The following is a 22,199-nucleotide window of genomic DNA, read 5'->3' on the forward strand; positions in this document are numbered from 1 at the left end:
GAGGGGCCCGCAGACAAGACGCACACGGACACGGGCGTAGGGCGCGGTCGGTCGGTCGTGGTCAGCATAACAGTGTCCGATCTGGCAGAAACGGTCCCTCGGACAAATCAGCAAAAGCCATTTGACTCACGCCTAGCGACACCAAGCGTGGCAGGGCAAGAGATTGGCTGATGCCTTCTGGCGTTATGCAGAGGGCAGAGGGAAAAGGCATTGAATTGGGCCGGTCGGAAGCAACTTGCCGTTGAGGAAACCTTGTGCTTTCGAGCGCTCTCTTGCTTGGCTTGTCGCGACCTTTGCCGCCTGGGGAGTGCGCCGTCTTGGGCCCGAGAGTTCACACCGGAGATAATTACAGTACGCTGGAATGGAACGTGCTTCGGCCGACCTCGACGACCCCCTGTAACCCGCGCTCGTATTCGCGCCCTCTTGCCTACTACTGTTCACCGTGGCTTATCACCGTTATGGGCGCATGGACACTCAACCACGCATCACTTTACGGTATATTCGACATTTGACGCCCTGCGCCCTCTCATCAACGTGTTGCTCACGCCTTCTAAGCACCCTGTGCATACGCATTGGAACGACATACGCAATGCATTTGATCTATTCCTGCGGGCCGGTGTAGCCACGTAGCCAGGTTGCGATATCCTACTATGGCATTTCTCCCGAGATTTCAGAGCGTGTTGCACGACATGGGCATCTGCATGCTCGATTCTGCCGTCGAATCCTTGATGGTCGGAGTGTCAGAGTCAGCCGGCCGCGGTGCACTTCGAAATCCATGAGACGGACCAATGCTACGACTTCGGGCCCGCGCGCTGATTATCTGATCCTTGGCCACGCCCTGGTGGTCCGGGGTCCAGACTCTCCGACTCATAAGCAGACCGTTCACGCACAACTGTAGACGGTACACTTCTTGCGTTATTGTTGGCGACTTTACCGACCGGAGGCAGGTGTGGCAGTCAGATGACACGACCATGCACTGGGTTCGTGCTTGCCACGTACTCGTATGTACGAAGCAAACCGCATCGCATTCTTCATCACGAAAGGGGAAGTCATTGCCCTAAGGTTATGGTCATTGGTAGTTGCGAACAGATTCGTGCAGCCTTCGTCAACCCCGGGATTTATGCGCAGCCCTCACCGAGACCCTACCCCGGAAGCTGAGACGACCCCAGCCGCACATTGCGCACGTCGCAACATGGCGTATGCGCGGCCCAGGGTTAGGCGTCCCTATTTATATGCTGCTGCACGAGATCTTCGGGGAGCACGACAAGGTCCTGCCTGGCCTTGGCCTGAAGTCCTGCATATTGGTGAATGCGGGCGGTCTAATTACAGCAACCAGCGGCTCGAACCTGCGAAGCATGCCTTGTATCATGTAGCGCTGGAAGGTCTTGAAACTCCGCCGTTTTCGAACGTGGGTTTCTCTCTCATCAGGGCTGCGCTTTAAGGAGCTCGTGCTGCGACTATTTCGCATCATGCCCAAGTGAAGAGATCAGTGATTAATAGTCCTTCTTGACGAGTAAGGATCCCAGTCGCTCACAACTTGGTGTGGTCCTTGACAGCGTCGCCGACACCATCAAGGCTTCCGCCATTCTTCAATGGTCGACCCTGGCTGATGATGCTTGCACGACGTTCTTTTGCAGCCTCCTCTCGTTTCAAGAACCTCTCTTGCTCCCTTCTGCTTTTCTGCAAGTCCACGAAGAAGAACAGGAGCAGAAAACTCAACAAGCTCAAGCCGAAGAGGAAGTAAAACGGCAGACTGTTGTTGCCCTTTGGATCCGCGTCGATGATAGCGCTGCTCACAATCGGGCCAATGAATGCGCTGGTCTTGCCCATGATTGAGTACAAGCTGAAGAACAAGAACCTAGGGTTGTTAGCCATGGTCGTGAGGTTGGGGCGGGTGCGCTCACTCTTTCCCTCGTGGTGTCACTTCGGATATCATCGTCTGGGAGTACGCGTACCATTGGCACACGAACAGCCCATAGAAGGTTTGATACACCCAGAATTCCCATTCGTTGTGAAAGCCGAACTTTTGCGTCCAGATACCAATCATGCCCCAGCCGTCGAGAAGCACAATCCCGATCATGACCGCGTCGAACATGACCTTGGTGCTCAGGCCGAACCGTTTTTGGATGAGCCAGTAGGCAAGGATGCCGGCCCCTTGGGCAGCGATACCCACAATGAGCAGGTAGGTTAGAGTAAGGGTGTCATACGAGACAACCGAGTTCTGAAGGGTGGCGATCACCGTAACTGTTGTATTCAACGAATCGCCCAACAGAAAATAGCCTGGGTGATTCCGTCAATCAACGATGCTCGATATACCCCGTCTGAAAGAACACTCACCAACAAGATACAACAGACTCTGCTTCAGCTCCCAAATCTGAACCAGAGCGCGCCAGATGTTCCAGAAGCCGACACTAATGATGTTCTTGCCCGGTGGGAGTGGCTGTCCAGGCCGTCTCTTCTCAAGGATGAACCAAGGGATCGCAAGCACGATCCAAACACCAGTGGCGTACGCGATGAGCACCGAAAGGCCCCAGAGGTTGTTCGCTGCACTGTCTCTGACGTGCAGAGCAAAAAGTATGCCAACCAGGATGGCCAGAATCACGATTTCGCCGGCGCTCTGCATGATGAAAGCAACATTGTAGATGCGATTTCGCTCCATCATGTCTGCAAAGTCGTAATCATCACGTGTGATTTCGCTGTTCTCATACTGTTCGGCCTTTTCCCGCATTTGGGGTGTGTTCCTTGCCAGACCGGGAAATGCTAACCTCTTGTCAGTATCGCAGAGCGAGTCGTTCACAACTTTTACCTACCAGCAGTCCAAAAGGTGATACACATCTGATAAGAAATCAAGCCAACCGCGTACAGCCCAGTCGCAACCGGCCATTTCTCCTGCGTATGGACCCCTAACCAACCGAATCCTAGCGCAAAAGCCACAACCGACCAGAAAATCAGAATATAAGGTCTCCATCTCCCATAATCGGCCATCGAACCAAGGAATAGGAAGAGGACCACCTGAATTGCAAATGATATCCCGTTCGTGAGCAAGACGATACTGTTGATCGTCCGGGACGCTCCCAGGAATTGCAGTCTCTCGCTGTCACCGGCGGCCTCGTATAGCAAGTCTTGGAAGGAGGTTGGCGCGAAATTGAACAGCGTCAAGCCGTTGTTGCCAATGTAGTAGGCATAGTAGGCCCACACTTCCCATCTCGAGGTCTCATATTTCGGATCAAATTGATCTGGCGCAACAGGGTGTTCCTCGTCGAAAGTGTTGCCGCGAGAGGGAACGACGTCAATATCCTTCTTCGGATCTTCTGCCTCTGGCGCTGTGGCTGCCACAATAATCCCGGCATTGGCGACCGACATGGTGAACAGTGAAGAGGCTGAAGATTAGTCTCAGCCTTACCTACCACAATCCTGGAGCTGCAAAGAAAAGTCTAAACTATATAACGAATTTTGAGGCGAAGGACCAATGTCGGTCGTGTCCCCCCAAAACGCCATGCTGATAGGATGGGTATGACGAATAGCTTGGAAAGCTCCGAAGAAGCAAGGTACGGGGACGTAGTGATTTCTGCTGCGACTGTCAGTGGCCACTTTGCAAGGGCTGCCCCTCTCTGGTTAAGTCAGTGGTAGAAATTTTAGCAGTCAGAGTCGCAGCAGGCGAAGAGACCGGGCACAAAAATCCAGCGAGATGGCGTCACATTCAATTGACTGGGCGCCAATTGGTCTATCGATGACACTACAGATAAGCTTCGTCGGCAGTCTCTTGAAGAGCTTGATCGCCTCTCGGCTTCCCGGCGATGGTACGAGTAAGATGAGGATCGCGCAGAAATGTGTTTGTTCGCTCTCGAAATCATGAGCTGGTCATGCTCGGACCGAGGTGCTTGAGGACGTACATGCCCGGAGTGGAGCTGTATGGCGACAGCATGCCGAGTGAAAAGCTCTGCAGCAGGAAGGTGTGCCAGCGGCGGCGAACCGAATAGTGATCGAAATCCAGAATCTCGTTTTGTTTGCAATCGCAGTCTCACGTGACTCACCTACCACGGTACTCCCGTGACTCATCTTCCGTACAAGTTGATCCGGCCCGTCGAGAACGTGGCTACCTCGGGAAACGAGGTAATGTGATTAATCACGTGATGCACAGTGAACACAATCGCAAATCACCAGATGAAGGCCTGTTTCCAAAACATGACTCCATCCTTTTCTTACTCGACTTCGAGATCGGTTATGGCCCCACATGCGGGAACCCTTTTCCGCCGAAAGGAGCAGTCGGGTGAGTCGGGGTCACTGGAGACAAGTAACTCGTACTGTGTATTGCAAATGGCGATTCCTTGAGACCGATGAAGTCTTCCAGATTTGGGCACACGGCAGAGATCCACACGTCGTCGAACAGTCTGGCCTCACCGCAGCACGGCAGCGTGCCCACGGATATGTTTCAGCTGTCTGCCAGTATAGGCACCACAATTGGGCAGGCCGAAGGACAAATCGACGATTGGGTGCCGGGAAGTGTTCGAGATTCTTTACCAAATTGTCGATCCTTTCCCAATGGCCAGATCTCGAGAGACCCTGAAAGAAGCGACGCTCAAAGTGGAATCGGGCTGGACGCTGACCTTGGCACGCGCTTGCCTCATCGCGATTCACCTGCGCCGTCCGATCTGTGTGCCCATGCCCACCACACGCATAAGGCTCTGGCGATCGAGCCACACAAATACTTCCCTGCTGCCATTTCCGCGCACCGCTTACCGGTAACTCCACAGGAAACATGGCAACTGCTACTCCTTCACAGGAATCATGCCATCCTGCTTTCCATATCTTACCGAACCGTGCCGGCACTGTCTTCGATCACGCAACTCTGTTTCGCAGCATTCTCGCATTAAACGCCGTCTGCGACGACCTTGTCTACCACGCATCAATACACCAGACACCAAGAAACCTAAGAAACCCGTTCAGGAGGACACGATCAGGAGAATACGATCGACCCACTCGACAGGGCTAGCGGACGCCACGTGAACCAGCACCATTCAGACCACCGAAGACTTCTTCAGCACGGCGAAGGAGCGATGCCTCAACATGCCCAACCCGAAGATAACATTGACCACATCACCTAAGAGGCCCTTCTCTGCAATCAGCACAAGCCACCCTCGCCGCTCTAATCCGTCGCAATCCAAGTCGCTCCCGAAGCACAAGAAGGTCAAGATTGAGCAGGAAAACGGTGGCTCTGGAGCGCGCCCACTTTCAAGAGAGGGGCAGACATCGCCAAGTCTCCCGCTGGCCGAAAGCCGGGATTCCAGCAGTGATCAGAGCGCAGCGAAGTGGTTTGCAAGCAAGAACGAGAACGTGGCTGATTCTCAGGACAAGAGAAATGCCCATGAAAGTACGCAGGCCCTTGCCTTGGTTGCACGCCTGCCTTGCTGATGTGTCATAGCCGAGTCGCCTTTCTACCTTGCCCGTCAGACTAGTGGCCACCCTCCCAACAATCTCCGATCGCACAATGAGGAGAGCTTTAGCCAAAAGGCAAGAGATGACACTGAGAATGATGAGTTGCGAGGGGTCATCGACGATCTGACTGTGGAGAACAAAAAGCTGAAGACCGTTCTAAGGAGCTGGCACAGCCGGACCAGCCCACCGAGCAGTAATCCGGACCGTGTATTCGAGGTTCGGATGCATGGGCTGCCTGCCGAGAAAAAGAGAGAACTGGAAGATATATTGATGAAGTTTGCAACAGGATTGGGGGATTCGCCATCACAGCCAAGCTCAACAGCTCCGGTGGAAAAGTCGGCCTCGAGTGCCGGGTATGCAGCCGAAGCTGCACAGAAAGCCCACCAAGACCCGACCCCTGCTGACTCTGGCTACGCGTCTGTATCGATGTCTGGCGGCAACTCGATTTCACAAGCTGGTGGTCTCAAGCTCGGGGACCGTACGCCAGTGTCGAAGAGCAAAAAGGATACAGACATCCAGAACTACTTGTATGACATTCCGGACTCGCTGCTCCCTCGAGAGACAACTTCCGTCAGCGAGAACGCCAAGATGCAGCTGGTGGTACAGCGACTGGAGCATTTGTTCACTGGCAAGAGGGCCGCACCTGGGGAACACAGTCTGCCTCTTCAGCAGCAGCAGATATCTCGCTCTGCGGCCAAGGCTGATCGACGAGAAGACCGTAGACTCAACCGGGCTTCGAAATCAGAAGGTTTGCGTGAAGCTCACATTCTGCCTCCAGACTCCAAGATCAACTTGGACGCCGTTGAGGTTAGTGGTCAGCGATCGACAGACCCGACCACAATCGGAACACCCGAGCGCCCTGCGTCTCCAGATCAACGTCCTACTCGACCACTGGATCTCGACATTCAACGTGCTCAAGTTGCTGCAGATAACATCGACTACCTTCGCCATCTGGGACTGTCGTCGCCGCAGTTCGAAGACGATACCGAAACCAAAGAACAGCCCTGGATGTATCTCAACCTGCTGGTCAGCATGGCTCAACTGCATACCTTTAACGTGACTCCAGCGTTTGTACGCAAAGCGGTGAAACAGTTGAGTACAAAATTCGAGTTGTCGAAGGATGGACACAAGATTCGTTGGAGGGGTGGTGGCCCTGGAGCTGGATCTTCGAGACAAGAAAGTCCCGAGTCGGTGCCACACCGCGCATCGGATGATACCGGCGACGATGGAGGACGTCGAAGCGGGAGAAGCACTGCAAGCACACTCAATAATTTATCCGTGTCGGTCTCCGACCATAGGGTCGCTCCAACCAAGTCGAGCAACGCCTCAAAGATGCTTCACTCGACGACGAACTCCTCGAATCCCGCCAATGTCCAAGCATCAACAACGATGTCCAAGTCGACGCCAAGTTCTTCTTTCAATTATAAGCCCGTTGTCTTCCAGCAGAGGAGACCGCTCCTAAAAGCCAGGGGATCGTACCTCGACTCTTCCAGCTCATACGACGGTCTGTCGCCAGACTCGAGCGGCATAGCCCATGCCCTAGGGCGGTCAAGCCTTAAAGCCACCGAGGATGCGTACGAGGGCTACATAACTTTTTTCACCAATCCCTACTTCTTTACGGATCTAAGTGGCGACAAGTCCCCCATTCCTGAGAAGGGGAGCAATCACAAAATGTTTCGAGAAGCCTTGGGGATTATCAGGAAAGAAAGCCCACTCGTCGATGATACCTTACGAGATGCAAGGGCTTGTTACTTTCTGAGTCCACGTCCTCCAAAGCGTACTAGTTGGCCTTCAAATATCCCCGATGTCGAGATGCCAACGACACCCATCACGAGTGCCGGCGAGTACGAGACTCAGCCGATGGAGCTTGAGGCTTCTGGTGTCGGAGGAGTCCGACCCGAAGATAACTTCGCCCTCGATGTTCGCATCGCCAGGATTAGAAACCCAGACAGCAACGCAAGCGGGAAGAAAAGGAGTGGTGACCGACCTGCTGCACGATATTCGTACCATGTGGCAGATTGCAATATGTTAAGCCTTCAGCCCTCTCGTCTACCGCCACCCAGCTACGTCTTCTTCATGGCAAGTTCATCATCCGAGGCGGAAAAGGGTAATCCGTACGACGATGATGGCAGTGAAGAGTCCTCGGAAGGGGAGTATTCGCCGGCACCAGCTGGATTTCTCTGGCAATGGTCGTCCAGCTCCAACGATCGGCAAGGCGGCGATGACGATGCTTCTGAGGCGAGCTCGTCACTTGGTGTGCTCCAGGCAGCTCGCGCAAGGATTTTACCTGGAGCTGTCAATGAGACTCAAGGGGCCATGAGTGGTAGTCTCGCTGCCACTGCCGGTGCAAGCTGGAGTGCTGCTTCGAATGCGGCTGATCCCGACCTTGATGCGGCTCAAGACTTGGACGAGGGGTCTGTGGACTCGATGCTCGTTGATTAAGAGCGTTCTGATGTTTATGTTATGCGACTACGGTTTGCAGATGTTATGCATCGGTCAGGATTGTTGATCCCTGTAAAACGTGAAATTGGTCTCCTGGTTGGATAGCATGGCGTTGGTGGGTTGGCCTTGGAGCCTCGCTATCCGAGGCGGGCAAATACGTACAGTAGTCAGCATTGATGACTTTTAAAGATACCCCTATCAAACTACGTAAAAGTGTCTCATCAATCATTTCAGTTCATCCTTTCTTCTATGGTTGCTGATCATATTCTCTGCTAAGCGGACACTTCGGAGCACTGAGGAATCGCCATGTGGCGGGACGTGCGTTGGGACGGCTCTTGTCGGGGGGACGCCTCGTGTACTGTGTAAGCGCTCGGGTATGTGTTGAACCGCGACTGTCCCGGATCCGGGTGGCCGCCATGAGCATCGGAAAAGTCACCTAATTACGGTCTCATGGCAGCGCGCCCAGCAGTGCCCGCGACCAGCTCGGCACTCGCCCCACGCCCATTCCGCGCCTCGAGGACGCCTGCGCCTTTCTCTTCTCTTCTCCACTCACCGGATCCGTACCGTCGTGAGTTCCTGCTCCCAACACCACGACCTTGGTGCCTCGCTAGCTCGGCCAGGACCATGCGGACTGATTCCGGGGTATTTACCGTGCCCACTGCCCGCCGCCGCGTGCTAAATGGGATGATCTCCGCTTTAACAAGCCGAATTTCTGCTCGCCCAGGAGGTTGGTTGACTTTCTCTTGCCTCACTCTGCTGCTGCTGTCACTGTTAATGGTGCTTCTTGTCGTCGTTGCTACGATCACGGGTGTCTATCTCATTTCTGGCCTGGCCGTATATCGAGGAAGGGAGTACAGTATCAGAGTGTAAGATCCGGCGAAATCGAGTTGAGTTGACAATCCGCATCATGTCGTTCCTCGAATCTCCTCTCCGCACGGCTTCCAGAAGCTTGCGGACGGCGAGATACTTCACGCGCGATCAGCGGAAGGTGAGTGATACCACTGCTCCAGGTTCCAGCGAAACCCCCCATATTGACATCCGTGTGCAGCAAAACCTCCTCCTCACACGCTCCTTCTCCTCTACACTGCGGCGCCATGAGATCAACAAAGTCGTGGGCTCTGCAGCCGAAGCCATCAAGGACATGAAATCAGACAGCACGCTCCTGTGCGGCGGGTTCGGCCTCTGCGGCGTCCCCGACACGCTGATCAATGAAGTGGCCAAGACACCCTCGATCACCGGCATCACAGCGGTGTCGAACAACGCGGGCATTCCTGGAGCTGGACTCGGCCAGCTCCTCCAGACGAGACAAGTCCGCAAAATGATCGCCAGTTACGTGGGCGAGAACAAGGTCCTCGAACAGCAGTATCTCACGGGCGAGGTCGAGCTGGAGCTCACGCCGCAGGGGACATTAGCTGAGCGGTGCGCGGCCGGCGGCAAAGGCATACCTGCGTTTTACACCCCCGCTGCGTTCGGCACGGTTGTGCAGACGGGCGAAATCCCCCTGCGACACAACAAGGATGGCAGCATCGCGGCGTTCGGCAAGCCCAGGGACGTAAAAGTCTTCAACGGCAAGTCGTACGTGATGGAGGAGTCCATTGCCGGCGACTACGCCTTCGTCAAGGCGTACAAGGCCGACAAGCTGGGCAACTGCCAGTTCCGACTGGCTGCGAACAACTTCAACGGCGCGATGGGCCGGAACGCCAAGATCACGATCGTCGAGGCCGAGCACATCGTCGAGGTTGGCGAGATTGACCCCGTGGCTGTCCACCTTCCAGGCATATACGTGTCCAAGGTGATTCAAGCGACCGCCGAGAAGAAGATTGAGAAGTACACGAACCGCAAGGAGGAAGGACAGGAGGACATCAAGGCCGCACTGGGCGGCAAGGGCGACACGGCGTCCAAGCGCGAACGGATCGTCAAGCGAGCGGCCAAGGAGTTCCAGAACGGCATGTACGCCAACTTGGGCATCGGCATGCCCATGCTGGCGCCTTCGTTCGTGGACCCCTCGGTCGAAGTGCAGCTGCAGTCGGAGAACGGGATCCTGGGCCTAGGCCCCTACCCGAGAAAAGGCGAAGAAGACCCCGACCTCATCAACGCGGGCAAGGAGACCGTCACGCTCAACCCGGGCGCCAGCTGTTTCGGCTCTGAGGAGTCGTTTGGCATGATCCGCTCCGGCCGGATCAACATGTCCATGCTCGGCGCCATGCAGGTGTCAGCGCACGGAGACCTGGCCAACTGGATGTTGCCCGGCAAGGTCAAGGGCTTTGGTGGCGCCATGGATTTGGTCTCCAACCCGGAGAAGACAAAGGTCGTCGCGTTGATGGAACACACGGATAAAAAGGGCAACCCGAAGATCCTGAAGCAGTGCGAGTTCCCCTTGACGGGCCGCGCGTGCGTCAGCAGGATCATCACCGAACTTGTGAGTCGACGCCTCTCCTTGTCTAACATTGCGCGCATTGCTGACTTCCCGATCCTAGTGCGTCTTCGACGTCGACTTCACACATGGTCTCACCTTGATCGAACTCGCCGACGGTGTCACCGTCGATGAGATCAAAGCCAAGACCGAGGCGCCGTTCAAAGTTGCCGACGAAATCAAGTCCATGCTTTAGACGTGCAGACGCTCCTCCCCCGCCAGAGTGTGTGCCCGCGAAATGAGCTTCACCGTCGCAGTCTACCTTCCTGAGATCTTTTTCTGTGCCCGAAAATTCCTGCCATTCGGCGTTGCGGGCATAGCGGGCAGGCAATCCTGGCGTCTTTTGATATCTTGATGGTAATGGATAGGAAATGCAGCTGAGCAACACGTAGGGCGAGCCTCACCTTCGTTGACCAGCGGAATGATTAAGTGAGACTCAGAGGAGGTGAACCAGCTCATGTAGATACGGAGCCGAAGCCGCCCAGTTTCGAAATATCATGCTCTTCTATGTGGCATGAGGGATGCACAGGAAAAGTCGTTGCCCGCCAGTGGGAAATTCTGCACTTCGCCTCATTGAACTTCATTTCAGACGTGTTCCATCCACAATGCAGCTCTGCGGAAGAGTGTCTGTCACCTACGTACTATGTGATGTGGTATTTTTCGGATGACACAACCTTGATATCTCAATCACGCAGTGGGTTCCCATACTTGTACCGGCAGATACGAGCTGCGATGTGCTACTGCATATACTGTGTAGGTCGTGGCAGCGGACCGGCTACATACTTCCGCCCGTACGGCCCGCAGAAGTGTAACAAAGCATCACGGACCGAAAAATCTGTTTGCTGAAGGCCGGGCTGATTCACGAGGCAGAGGTTGAGTGAGGGGCTGTTTTCACCCGAGTTCTAAAGTACAGGCAGGACTGAGCCATTGCCATGGCTGGGCCTGAGCGTCACCGATATCCGAAATGCTTGACCGCCGGGTCCCAATCCCTCAACCCAGACTACGAGCCGGTGTTGAGATGGTGCTTCGGTGGAAGGGTTTAAGATCATAATCCGATGCGTTGCAGCGTTGGGTATGCGGACCGGGATATGGGTGCCTTCATGGACTGCAGTATGCTATTGGGGTGATGCGTTAGTGGACACAACTGAAGGTGTCTAACAAGGTCACGCGGCGTCGGCATGGTGTCATTTGGCCGCCCCCTGTTGCGGTACATATGATCACTCAATCACAAACAGCCGCTCCTCCAACTCTCCAGAATCAAGTCGATCTATGATCTCGTCGTTCATGGCACCATGCATGTACGACTTTCCAATCAGGATAAAATGGTCGTCGATGGGCCGAAGGATGAAGGGCACTTTCCCACCGAACAAGACGCAGCAGACGTCACCAGGCTGGACTAGACACGGACCAACGCCAATATATCCGTCTTTGGTTCGAAACAAAGGTCGCCCGCAAGATGGGACGTGATTGAAAAGTCGGGTCAAAGCCGGCAACCCTTCCTTTTGAAACAGCACCTGAAGGTCACCGGGATTCTCTACGTCAGGCATCATATCTGCCATGGCAGCCAGCAGTTGGAGCTTTCGGAGGTCGTCGTCCGGCGCGGTTGCTTCGGCAACTAGCCAGGCGAGGAAAACTCTGGCAGTCCCTTTGGCTAACTGCTGAAGCACTCCGGGGTTCTCGGAGCCCAGAAGAGTGCGCGCAATGGCAGAGACAAGGGACTCACCTGTGTGGTAAGTAGGCTTGTCGGTTATGAAGAGGGCTGACCAGCCTTCGCCAAGTGAGAATGGCGGCCTTGCCCAGTCGGATCTGCCTTCGTTCTTTTGCACATCCACAACAGTGTCAAAGGCTACCCCACGACTTCGCAAACGTTTGGAGGATATGTGGCTAACAGGTTCGTCCCATTTTCGGTTGCCACAAGCACCCCATGGCGCCTCACGGTAACGTGTCAACCACCAAGCCGGACATGGGCACGGTGGAATCCAGGAAGGACAGGCTATTCCAGTGGCTGGGCAGTGGTACACGCATTGGAGAACTTCTAGGCTGCGGTGTGTTTGGATATACTGTGTGGCCTGCGTCCACAGAGCAGCGGTGATTGCTCCACAACGCATCGTATTCAGTAATCTGTCGTCTGCATTGTGGTCTCAGTACCATTAAACCGTAGACGACAAACGACGAGCGTCTACATGGTGTATGTGGCTTACCTGCAGTTATGTGGTCCTGGAGAGGTGCAAGCACCGGGGACGGTGTCAATGTGCGTGATGGTGGGGGTCCATGATCGGACTCGTGAGGATTCAAGGACTCAGCATCATGTTGAAGAGGCTCAAAAAGTCCAACGGTAGACTGTCCAAACTATCCAAGTAGGTGATTGACCACCGATGCCGTAGGCGACACAAACGCCAAGCGAGACGTCGCTGCCACGGGAGATGCAACCGCCATATCGTTGCGATCCTCGGAAGCTGCATCGTGTACATCAGGCGCCTGCTTTGGCTGGCGAGTAATAGACGGACGTAGCTTGCAGTTCCGACGATGTCGTTGAAGGTTCGATGATCGAGCAAAGGAGCGTCCGCATCCTGCCCTCTGTCCATGTTTACCCTTGCTGTCGGGTCCACAGGTAAAGCTTTTGGTGCCATCGTGGAGTTTTTCATGTGTATTTTTGTCGTGTAGACGCACAAAGGATCCGCCGCAGACACGGCAATGGAATGGTCTCTCTTTCAAATGTGCTCTCATATGATCCTTCAAGGTAAAATTTCTGGTAAACGCCTTGGTACAAAGAGAACAAGGAAACGGCGAGGTGGTACGCGTCTCCATATCTGGCTCGTTGATAGGGACACCGGGGCTATGGGTCGAGACCACAGAAAGACTGGAAAGGGAACACAAAGTCGGCGTCATTGTTCCAAAGACGCGGTCAACAGATCTTGTTTGCAAAATATATCATCAGGAGGGATGAGGATTTCGACTCGATCTTTTATATGCCCTGTAGTCTGACAAAAACAAGGGAGGTAACACGAAGCACACCCACAGCCCGAATGGCGGTGGCTTAACTTGCACTGGCTCAATCGTGAGATGTCCGATTGGGCCCTCCCAATGCCGGCAAAATGTCTGTTGCAGGCACCCGTTTGAGCACTTTGTAGTCTTCTGCTGGGGGAGATCATACCCCTAACGCCCGACGACGCCGGCAGGTTATGGTTCGCAAGATCCCGTCTTGAGTCTCGATGTCGAATCGCGATAGAGACACAGGACGGCGGTCTAGGGGCACGTGCGTGCATCGCAGCGAACCACTGCGCGATGACTGTGCCTGCCTCGTACTGGGTCGCTTCGATCTTGACGTGTAGTAATGCTGTCGCTTGAAGATCCGGAGTACTCCACATAAGAGTGGCCCAGAGAAAGGTGTCGCTAATGGATGACCTGCTAGGAACTTCGTGGAGATCCGGAGCATCAGTCCCTGTAAATTGACCCATGAAAAACAATTGAGAGAGTAGGAATATGCCCGCCAAGATCACTCCTCGTTGAAGTGGTTGGAGCACTGTTACGTTGACAGGGCACAGGCTCCCAGCAGTCTCGTCGGTAGTAAGCCATTGGAAGGCGATCCCAGCACTTGCCGGCAGTCAGCGAAAGCGGCCAGGGACGGCCTCCCTACATGGTACCTGCATGTATCAAGTGTCCTTGTTGAGGCGCTATCATGCTTTCGCCCCGGTTAAGGCTGCCACGCACTGGCTCAGTTCACGCAGCCGCATCCGGCAGACCACAGTGCACTCACTATGCGAGATTCCTCAGCACACTGAGGGGATAGATATCATCCACGGATCGCACGCATGATCCACCTCCCTGCCTCAGCCTCGCCCGGTAAGTACATTACTGCACTGGCTCTCGACTACGTCAGCTTGTTCGTTCTGTCTCAAGTGGCCATCCAGAGTCTGGTATGGCCCAATAAAGCTGGTGCCGAAGAGGAACATGCACTGGCTCATTCGACACTCTCAATTGAGGAGGCCAGGCTCGATGCTCGGGGCCCCGGCTCTATATCTGCGTCGACTGCCTCACGAGATGTGAAAGTTCTCCTTGCACACTCAACAATTAGTGCCTCTCATCTAGGAACCATCGAGTGCTTTCATTCAGACCCGTCAAGTGCAGTCGCATCATCGCCCCCTAATCCCGATCCTAACCACCAGTCGAGCCAGACACAATGTAGGTACATCAGACTCTCTGTCAACTCACAAGTATACTAAGCCAGCATTAGTTGGACAGTCGTGGCGTCGATGTCCCCCGAAATCATTTCCACGATAGTCTTCGGCCTCGCAGCGAGCATCTTGTCCGTTGTTGCCATTTTGCAGGGCTTCGTACGCCCGCCCGCTCGAGGTGTGTGGCCCTTGAGCACGGAAGATTTTACCCTTGGGCTAATGTTGGAGTGATTCAGATACGCACATCGAGCTGCATGCGATCTGGTTCGGCAGGAAGAATGAGACTTGATGGCAGTATGGGTCGCTTGTTGTAAGGGATGTTGAAGATAGAAGTGGGATCAGTAGGGACGAAACCTTCGCCGGATAGTGGTCCGCCTCGTCTCGCAAATTTGCTCCACATCGTCTATACTGTAGTAATCATGTTTTGAAATTCATATCGTGGTCCAGTCATGTCACGAATTGTCATTGTACTTGGTTTTCTCAACGTAGCAGGCTGTTTAGGCATAGCGCCTCGATTGTCAAGAGCATCAACGCCATGCGCAACACCATACCGCTTCCTAAGGAACCTGGAAACCCGTCGTTAACCTATGCTGTGACCCATTCCATGTCGACAACTGCATATGAGCTTGATAGTAATGAGTGGTTAACCCGATTCCATTCTGACACATGTTTCTGTTGGCTTAGCATATGATCTCACTTTTTCCGTCCTTCTTAGTCCTCCCAAGGATTGCGCCCCGCATCAAAGTCCCTTCCCACATCCCTGACGCTCCCTACTTGACCGACCTGGCTGCTCGTCTCGAGCTCCCGCGCAGCCTCACGGTCTTCCTCGATCATTTCGATCGCGGCTTCAACATCCCCTGCTGCGGCGCCGGCATAGACATTCAAGCGAGCCAACTCATGCGGGTCGCTACCAAAACCCATAGCTTTGAGTTGCCTGACGCACTCGTCAACGCCCTTGCTTGCGAGAGGAGCTGGTCCAAAGATGCCAGAGTGGCTACGTCGCTGTGTGGATGTTGGTGGGCACGGAGACAGGATAGAGGCCGAACGGCTAGTGCTGGTGACAGGAGAACCCCACCGGTCACGTGGCGGAGCCGAGACTGGGTGAGGGACGGGCTTGGGGGGAGGTACCGGGATCGTGTTGATAATATGCGTTCGAATAGGAGCCGGGACTTGCGGGTTTGGGGGTGCATACCGAGAGGTGAAAGGCTGTGCGGTCTTCCCTGCTTCTGGCCGAAGCCCAATCATGGACTGGACCGGTCGGATGGTAGGAAAAATGGGATGGTTGTTTTCCGGATGCGCAGGACCGGGAAATGATGGTCCTTGAGATGGGTGGGATGCTTCAGGATAGAACGACCACGGCCGTGTGTGTGACAATGTTGTTGGAACGGTGTTAGAGCTGTGTTTGACCTTGACACCGTTCTCCCATAGACTGGGCCGGGAATATTGGTAAGGCCCATGTCGAGGCTTGTAACGGTCGGTGTAGTGAACAGTTTGACTGCGGCGCGGGAATGCATCAGGGAAGGCGGACGGCTTGTATTTAGCACTCAGCGACGGTAGCTTCGGCACTGACAGATCGGGCTGCGAGCGTTGAGGTCTGGGTTGGAGGACAGGGATATGCGCAAGAGGATCGAATGGCCCGTTGAGTCTCGCGGCTGGGTTCGTACCACTGACGGTCTGTGATTTTCTGGGAAAGACAGGTGCACGATTGTAGGCCTCGCTGACCGGGCTGCTGATGCGAGAGGAGAAACCACTGGAGATTTGTTCCTGGGTCGATGCCACCGTTTCCGAGCTACCAGCTGGGGGATTCTTGTCGCCATCGGGTTTTGGCGTGGACCAATTATCCATCTTTTGCTCGGGCCAAGCACCAGGGGGTGGTGGCGGATAACAGCTGGCGGGTCTTCTCTTGAGGGCATCTTGTTGCTTCTCAGATATGCCATCAACCTTTGCGAGGTTATCCTTGTCCTGCGGGATTGAATTTGTGGTTTCCGCTGCTGGTGTAACTGGTGATTCAGCGACGACGACGACGTCATTTTCATGCACGTCTTCGGCTCTCGGCTTTTTGTATTCGTCTCTTTTCTTAGCCATACGCAGCGGAAACGTCCAGTCCAATTCAGAGTCCCTGGTGTCTCCGGGCTTCGAGCTCGGCCCGTTGCGGGAACTAATTCGGGAGAGCTGTTCGAATTGGCCGATGCTAGGATAACGAGACAAAGCCGAGGTTGTACTCAGGCCAGGTTGGTACCGGGTCGTAGCTTCAGGTCGAGCCCGCAGCCCACTCACACTTGCAGCCTTGCGAAGAGATGGCAAGGGAGGATAGCGGGTCAAGATGTCAGAGTCAGAGGGTTGCGAGTCGATGATGGAGTCCTTTGCAGTATCGTGCCGAGCAGGTGGTCCAAATGTGGTCATAAGAGATGGCTTAGCACATGGCGGCGGAAGCTCGACAACGCCCTTCTGCCTCAGGCCTCTGCCAAAAGGAGCAAATGGTGTGGGCACTGGTGGCAGCGTGAATGTTCGTGTTTGGACACCAGGCTCTTCTTGATTCACGAGCTCGAATGGAGCAGTCGGAAATTTTGAAGGAGGAGCGGCGGCTGTTGTCGCGTCAATGAAGCTGACTTTCTTCACCACAGACTCATTATCAGGCTGCGGGTCTGGCCTTGGGCTTGGGGTTCCATGCCGGGACGGAGGCTTGGGCGGTAGTTGCTGTCTTTCCGCCTCAAACGGATCTTCGGCGGGCTTCCTGATTTTGGTTTGCTCCAGCCCTCCATCTAGTGTTGCTAGAAATTCTTGGCCGAGTTGGCCAATTTCTGTGATAATGCTGTGGAAGCCATTCAGGACGTCCTCCACCGGGCTAGAGTCCGCTTCACGCGTCTTTTCTGCGATCTTCCGTAGTCCGCCCGCTGTGGCCTCGAGGATGTCAGCTAAGGGGCCAAGGTGAGACTCAAGGCCGGTAAAGACATCGTTAAGAGCACTGTCCAGTTGATGTGCTGGTTCATCTCGTGCAGGGTGGAGATTCGGGGTTTTGGAGGCAGTGCAGCTTGCACTTGGCTCGTGATTGATACGTAGGCTCGATAGAGCTGCACTCAGGTCGCCCTCGCTCTGAACAGGAGGGATACATGATCTGCTGACCATAGGCTGAGGTTCAGAAGCAGAAGGGCTTGTGCTCCTCGAGGCTGTCGATGACGAGGTGTCTTGCTTTCTCAGGCTCTTGCAGGAGTATGCTTCGTGGTCTCTCCATACGGCCAGATTTCCGTTCGTGCGTCGTATGTCGAAGATGTGTATCTTGTTCTGTTCATCCTCGAGAGCGTTGGGCAAGGGACACCACGTCGAAACCGGAGAGCGACCCCGGTAGGTCGAGGATGATACCGGCTCTTCGAGACGTTGGGATAACTCGAATGAGCTTCCGACGGTGATGACCTCTCCGTCGTCGAGGTCAATATATGTCAGTGTGGCATCAGGCTGGCTCTGGATAGTGTTGTCGTACTGACGGCGGCTGATCTGAACCAGCCCCAGGGAGGATGGGGGACTGTTGAGGTCGCGGATGCCAAAGGCTGGAAGGAGAGGTGACGACGGGCGAGATGTCGAAGCAGCCATGACGAGGGCTAGGGGGACACGAGATAAGGTGACGATACCAGAAGTTCACGGTAGAGGCATAGCACAGAGTAGAACGTGCCTCGAGGTGGAAGTGAGCAGGTCGTCAGTCTGAGGTGGTGCAGCTGCAGCCTTGCTCCAGGCAGCGGCCAAACTGTCGCACGGACGAGGCAACAACCCCGCACTTGAATCTCGTTCCCGTCATGCACGACTTGATTGGTGGCATGGGACCGGTGTTGCCCTGTCTGGAGCTCTTCTGAGCGCTCTATTCTTACTCGTCTCTCACTTGACATTCACTCGAATTTCACTCGGTTCTCATTGTCACCTATCATCTTGAATGAATGCTGACACGGTAGGGCATGCTTGCTTCCTGCCATACAATACTACTTCGACTTCCGAAAGACCCAAATGCCAGCCTTGACTTGTATGAAAATGTTGCTCCTATTAGTACACTGGTATCCCAATTCATCTCCGCTCGTTCAAAATGCCTCTCCGGCGTCACCTATATTACACCATACATTCTCGCTCTTCCCAGTCGCTTTCGCTGGGCTTGTCGGTTCCCAAATAATATTACAGTAGATTGATACAGGGCTCGGTCCTAGTAAAACAGCAGGTGGAGAAGGTGAAGGCAGTCGAGATGGCAATATTCCAGCTCGCAATTTCGACTTCGTCATAGCTGGGTGTGGTTGCGTCAAGTGCGTCGTGTGCTCGTCCTGGTCGTCGAATAGTCCTTGGGTGGTTATCTGGCCGGATGCCGTCCTCACTTCTTCCTGGCAAATCGTTTGTTGAGCAGGGTAAGAACCTTCGAGACGTCGAACTGCACGTATTCCAGGTCGAGGTCGTCCTGACCATCTTTCTGCATCTCGAGCAGATCATCGAGCTTCAAGTCCAACTCGAGAAGGCCACGAGCACGTCCTATGATTCTGTTAGCTGGCACTCGACCTCTTGCCACAGTCGGACTTACCCTTGTAGTGCAGGCTGATGACAAAAGTACCTGCGAGCGGGCTCCGAAACATGAAGAAGATATTACCTCTCCTGTTCTCGGGCACATTGCTCCTCGTAATCACGCCATCCTTCTCCAGCTGTGCGTGCGTGAACTTGTAGGGACCAAGCTCTCGCACCTTTTCTGCCTTGCCTCTTCTTGTCCCCTCGGACTGACTGCGAACGTTGTGCAAGTAGTTCTTGTATGTGTCGAGTTGCGACAGAAGATATGCATTGTGGTCGCGAATCGTCTTGTAGACATCCTCGAGTTTCCCCGTCTCCTCGAGCACCTTCTCCTTCATCGAGCCTAGATGAGCAAGCTCTTGCTCAACTTCATCCCTGAGCACAGCATAGTCGTCGGCACGATCGATGGCACCTAGCTCGGAAAGCTGTGTCAGAAGCTCCATGCACCGGATACCCTTTCGAACCATGACTGCGTCGTTTTTCAGAGTCCCAGCTGCCTCTGCAACACGATCAAGGCGCAGCGGCCGTCGCATGACAGCAGCATTTTGCGGCAAGCTTCGCATGATCTGTACAAACGTACTCTTTGCCTCCATGAAGAAGACTTCCTCCTGAGTGATGTCTAGCGCATGGGTCAAATCGTCGAAGGACGTCTCCCACTTGCTGTACAAAGGAAGGTTGATGGCTCTGTTTTCTTTCCGTGGCAGCTGTGGTGGTGCAGGGCCGAGTTCCTGTAGCAAGACGGCCAGGTGTGAAGAAGGATCCTTGGCCAATTCCGCGCTGTGCTTCTCTAGGAGTGCGTGTGTCGCATATACTTCATTCAAACTGATCTGAAGCTCAAGATCCCGCTTAGACAAGGCGACATAGTTGTCCATTTCCAGACTCTCGTAGAAATCCTGCACCTCGCACAAGTCCAGCATGAACTTGTTGCATCTGTCCTTGTTCCGTTGGATGAATGGTTGCAGTTTCGCCATGTACGGCTCTTTGGCGTAGGACGGTTTGTTGGCCAGATTCTGCAGCATCTTGGCAATATAGGTCAGTGTCCTTTTGGGTTTCTCGTCGGGCACCCTTTCAATCAGCATGTAAGATTTTGGCGTCACAATGGCTGGGTTAATGAAGCGCAAGAAGAAAAAGCCACCAATGAGCGTGCAAATGGCCTGATCCTGAGCGTCTGGGTATTTACGCCGAGAAAGATTCCGAATCTGTTTGCAAATCCAGCGGATGCCGTAAGGAGTCTCCTCCAAGCAATCGATGATGGCCGACAGGAATCCTTCCGCGATCTCTGTCAGCATCTTGAGACGTGGTGTAATGATGGCCTGCACCTGCACATTCTCCGCAGCGAACTCGGCAGTCACCGATCTGGGCAGGTCCTCAGGGAGCACGCCGGTATCCTCTTCGATTTGCTTGACCATTGCCTCGTAGACCTTTAGCGGGTTGATTTCGAGGTCCACATCACTCAGCTCGGTCAAGGAGTTGATCTTGTCGGCGAGCACTTCTTTCAAGAAGCTTTGACCAGGACCCCGCCTCGTATAGGTAGTCATCATGCGTGAGACAGGAGTGTTCTGGCGAAGCAAGGAGGAGTATTCTGGTGTAGTCTCGAATTGGTGGGTTAGGACGGATTGGAACATGGTCAACAGCAGATGCTCTTCTCGGCTCTCATATTGGTTGCCGTAAATTGTGAACATGACGGTCTGAAGCAGCGAATCGATTTCAGCCATGGTGACGAGGCGGCACAGATGTGCAATGTGCCTTGGCTCCGACTGGAGCATAAAGCACAGGTTGCCATATTTCTGGGTCTTGTCATCGTTGGGGAACGAGCCCTCTTGCAGTTCGGCGGCCTCATCCAGGTGGCTGGCAACCTCATTTTGCTGCAATCACGTTAGTTTCAGTCCAGATTCATCTGTTTACGGAACACCTACCTCTTCCAGGGCCATACGATTCTGGATCAACAGCGCAATTCTTGAATCGAGATACCGAACATCCTTCTCCAAGACAAAATTCTTTTTGGACTGATTCGAGATCTTGACTTTCAAATCTCGTAACGCGCGTTGTGCTCTGGCCAGGTCATCACTGATCTCCAGGTCTTTGTCCTTGGCGCTCATGCTCGCATAGAGAGCGGTCATGCTAACACGCTTGCTTTGCCGGAGCGACCGAGCGCCATCGTGGCTCGAGAAGGTGTTGGTGCGACTGACGGGTTCAAAGGACGAGTTGGTCGAAGTCGAGCCTCGCGAGGCGGGCTGAAGCATGGTTGCGACTGACATGTCGCCCGGCTTGGAGCGCTGCGATTTCGAACGATCTTTTGCACTCGAGACACGCCTCGGGACGTCGGAGCGGAGTGAGGAGCTCATCTACCCTTTATGTGCCGGCGACGCAGGGCGACCCAGGTGAGAAGCAGGATAACGGCTGTATAGCGATTCGGGGGTCGTATGATATTGTGACGTCGGTTGTGTTTCAGAACGGGCCGCAGCTCATCTGGGAGAGCTCATGTACAATCCTTCCCTTCCGCAGGCAGACGCGGCCGAGTTGCGAATGTAGGGCTTGGAGAAGCAGATTGAAGTATTAATCGTATTGTGGTTCGGGCGGGATTGGGTCCCGGTGCGACCAGCGCAATGGCAATGCCAAATTATTGCCCCGTCTCTTTCCTTCCAGTATGCAAAGGGCGGCAGAGGCAAACACAACCTCGACCGAGTAGAGATTAAAGCAACGAAACGTGGTCGAATAAGACCTTTGACGAACTGGTGGGGGAGATGATCAGGCACGCCTGTTGACAATTCCTGTGTAGGCAATGCGACTGTCAGCGCAGGCTGGAGGTCGACGGCTCGAGGAACGCGACCGCAGAGGGCGACAACGGAGAATGACTGGACGGTTGGGACCGTGGAGCTTGGTGGTTGGCGAAAGGAATGAAGATAAAAAACGGGCAACGAGCGAACAGCAAGGCAAGGAACGGTCTTGTAGAGGAGTCTTTCAGGAACCAGGAACAGCCGTGTGGGCGAATGACAAGAGTGACAGGCGGCAGGTTACGAGGGGAGAGAGGAACAGGCTCAAAGAGGGTGTGCTCAGGATAGTGGATTCGCGGGAGGTGGGCTCTCTGGGCTCGGGCTTGGTGGACTCGGTGGGCTCGGTGGGCGTCTCCATTCAAACCTGTCCGGTGTTGGACGGGCCCGGGCGGTTTCTTTTTCAAGCTGCATCAGGCCTCAGGCTCGACA

At 54.4% G+C, this 22,199-nt stretch overlaps 6 protein-coding genes across 6 annotated transcripts; 2 read left to right on the forward strand and 4 right to left on the reverse strand.

Moving 5' to 3' along the window:
* Window positions 1–1,530: 1,530 nt before the first annotated feature.
* On the reverse strand, window positions 1,531–3,363 carry A1O7_04281 (uncharacterized protein; the record flags this gene model as incomplete). Its single annotated transcript, XM_007758292.1, has 4 exons — window positions 1,531–1,858; window positions 1,905–2,280; window positions 2,338–2,760; window positions 2,811–3,363. The coding sequence occupies 4 exons, from the start codon at window positions 3,361–3,363 to the stop codon at window positions 1,531–1,533; spliced, it is 1,680 nt and encodes a 559-aa protein (XP_007756482.1).
* Window positions 3,364–5,067: 1,704 nt separating this feature from the next.
* On the forward strand, window positions 5,068–7,878 carry A1O7_04282 (uncharacterized protein; the record flags this gene model as incomplete). The annotated part of the gene is made up of 2 exons (XM_007758293.1): window positions 5,068–5,371; window positions 5,423–7,878. 2 exons carry the CDS (start codon window positions 5,068–5,070, stop codon window positions 7,876–7,878), a joined length of 2,760 nt encoding a protein of 919 aa, XP_007756483.1.
* Window positions 7,879–8,785: 907 nt separating this feature from the next.
* A1O7_04283 (succinyl-CoA:alpha-ketoacid-CoA transferase) lies at window positions 8,786–10,487 on the forward strand (the record flags this gene model as incomplete). The annotated part of the gene is made up of 3 exons (XM_007758294.1): window positions 8,786–8,866; window positions 8,927–10,297; window positions 10,356–10,487. 3 exons carry the CDS (start codon window positions 8,786–8,788, stop codon window positions 10,485–10,487), a joined length of 1,584 nt encoding a protein of 527 aa, XP_007756484.1.
* A 1,021-nt stretch (window positions 10,488–11,508) lies between these two features.
* Window positions 11,509–12,256, reverse strand: A1O7_04284 (uncharacterized protein; the record flags this gene model as incomplete). Its single annotated transcript, XM_007758295.1, has 2 exons — window positions 11,509–12,175; window positions 12,228–12,256. 2 exons carry the CDS (start codon window positions 12,254–12,256, stop codon window positions 11,509–11,511), a joined length of 696 nt encoding a protein of 231 aa, XP_007756485.1.
* Window positions 12,257–15,177: 2,921 nt separating this feature from the next.
* On the reverse strand, window positions 15,178–18,054 carry A1O7_04285 (uncharacterized protein; the record flags this gene model as incomplete). The annotated part of the gene is made up of 1 exon (XM_007758296.1): window positions 15,178–18,054. One exon carries the CDS (start codon window positions 18,052–18,054, stop codon window positions 15,178–15,180), a length of 2,877 nt encoding a protein of 958 aa, XP_007756486.1.
* Window positions 18,055–18,811: 757 nt separating this feature from the next.
* Window positions 18,812–21,254, reverse strand: A1O7_04286 (IQ domain-containing protein containing GTPase activating protein; the record flags this gene model as incomplete). The annotated part of the gene is made up of 3 exons (XM_007758297.1): window positions 18,812–18,966; window positions 19,016–20,861; window positions 20,913–21,254. 3 exons carry the CDS (start codon window positions 21,252–21,254, stop codon window positions 18,812–18,814), a joined length of 2,343 nt encoding a protein of 780 aa, XP_007756487.1.
* Between the last annotated feature and the right edge of the window lie 945 nt (window positions 21,255–22,199).

The sequence above is a fragment of the Cladophialophora yegresii genome, assembly GCF_000585515.1.
Source record: "Cladophialophora yegresii CBS 114405 chromosome Unknown aczIN-supercont1.3, whole genome shotgun sequence".
NCBI classification, from domain to species: Eukaryota; Fungi; Ascomycota; class Eurotiomycetes; order Chaetothyriales; family Herpotrichiellaceae; genus Cladophialophora; species Cladophialophora yegresii.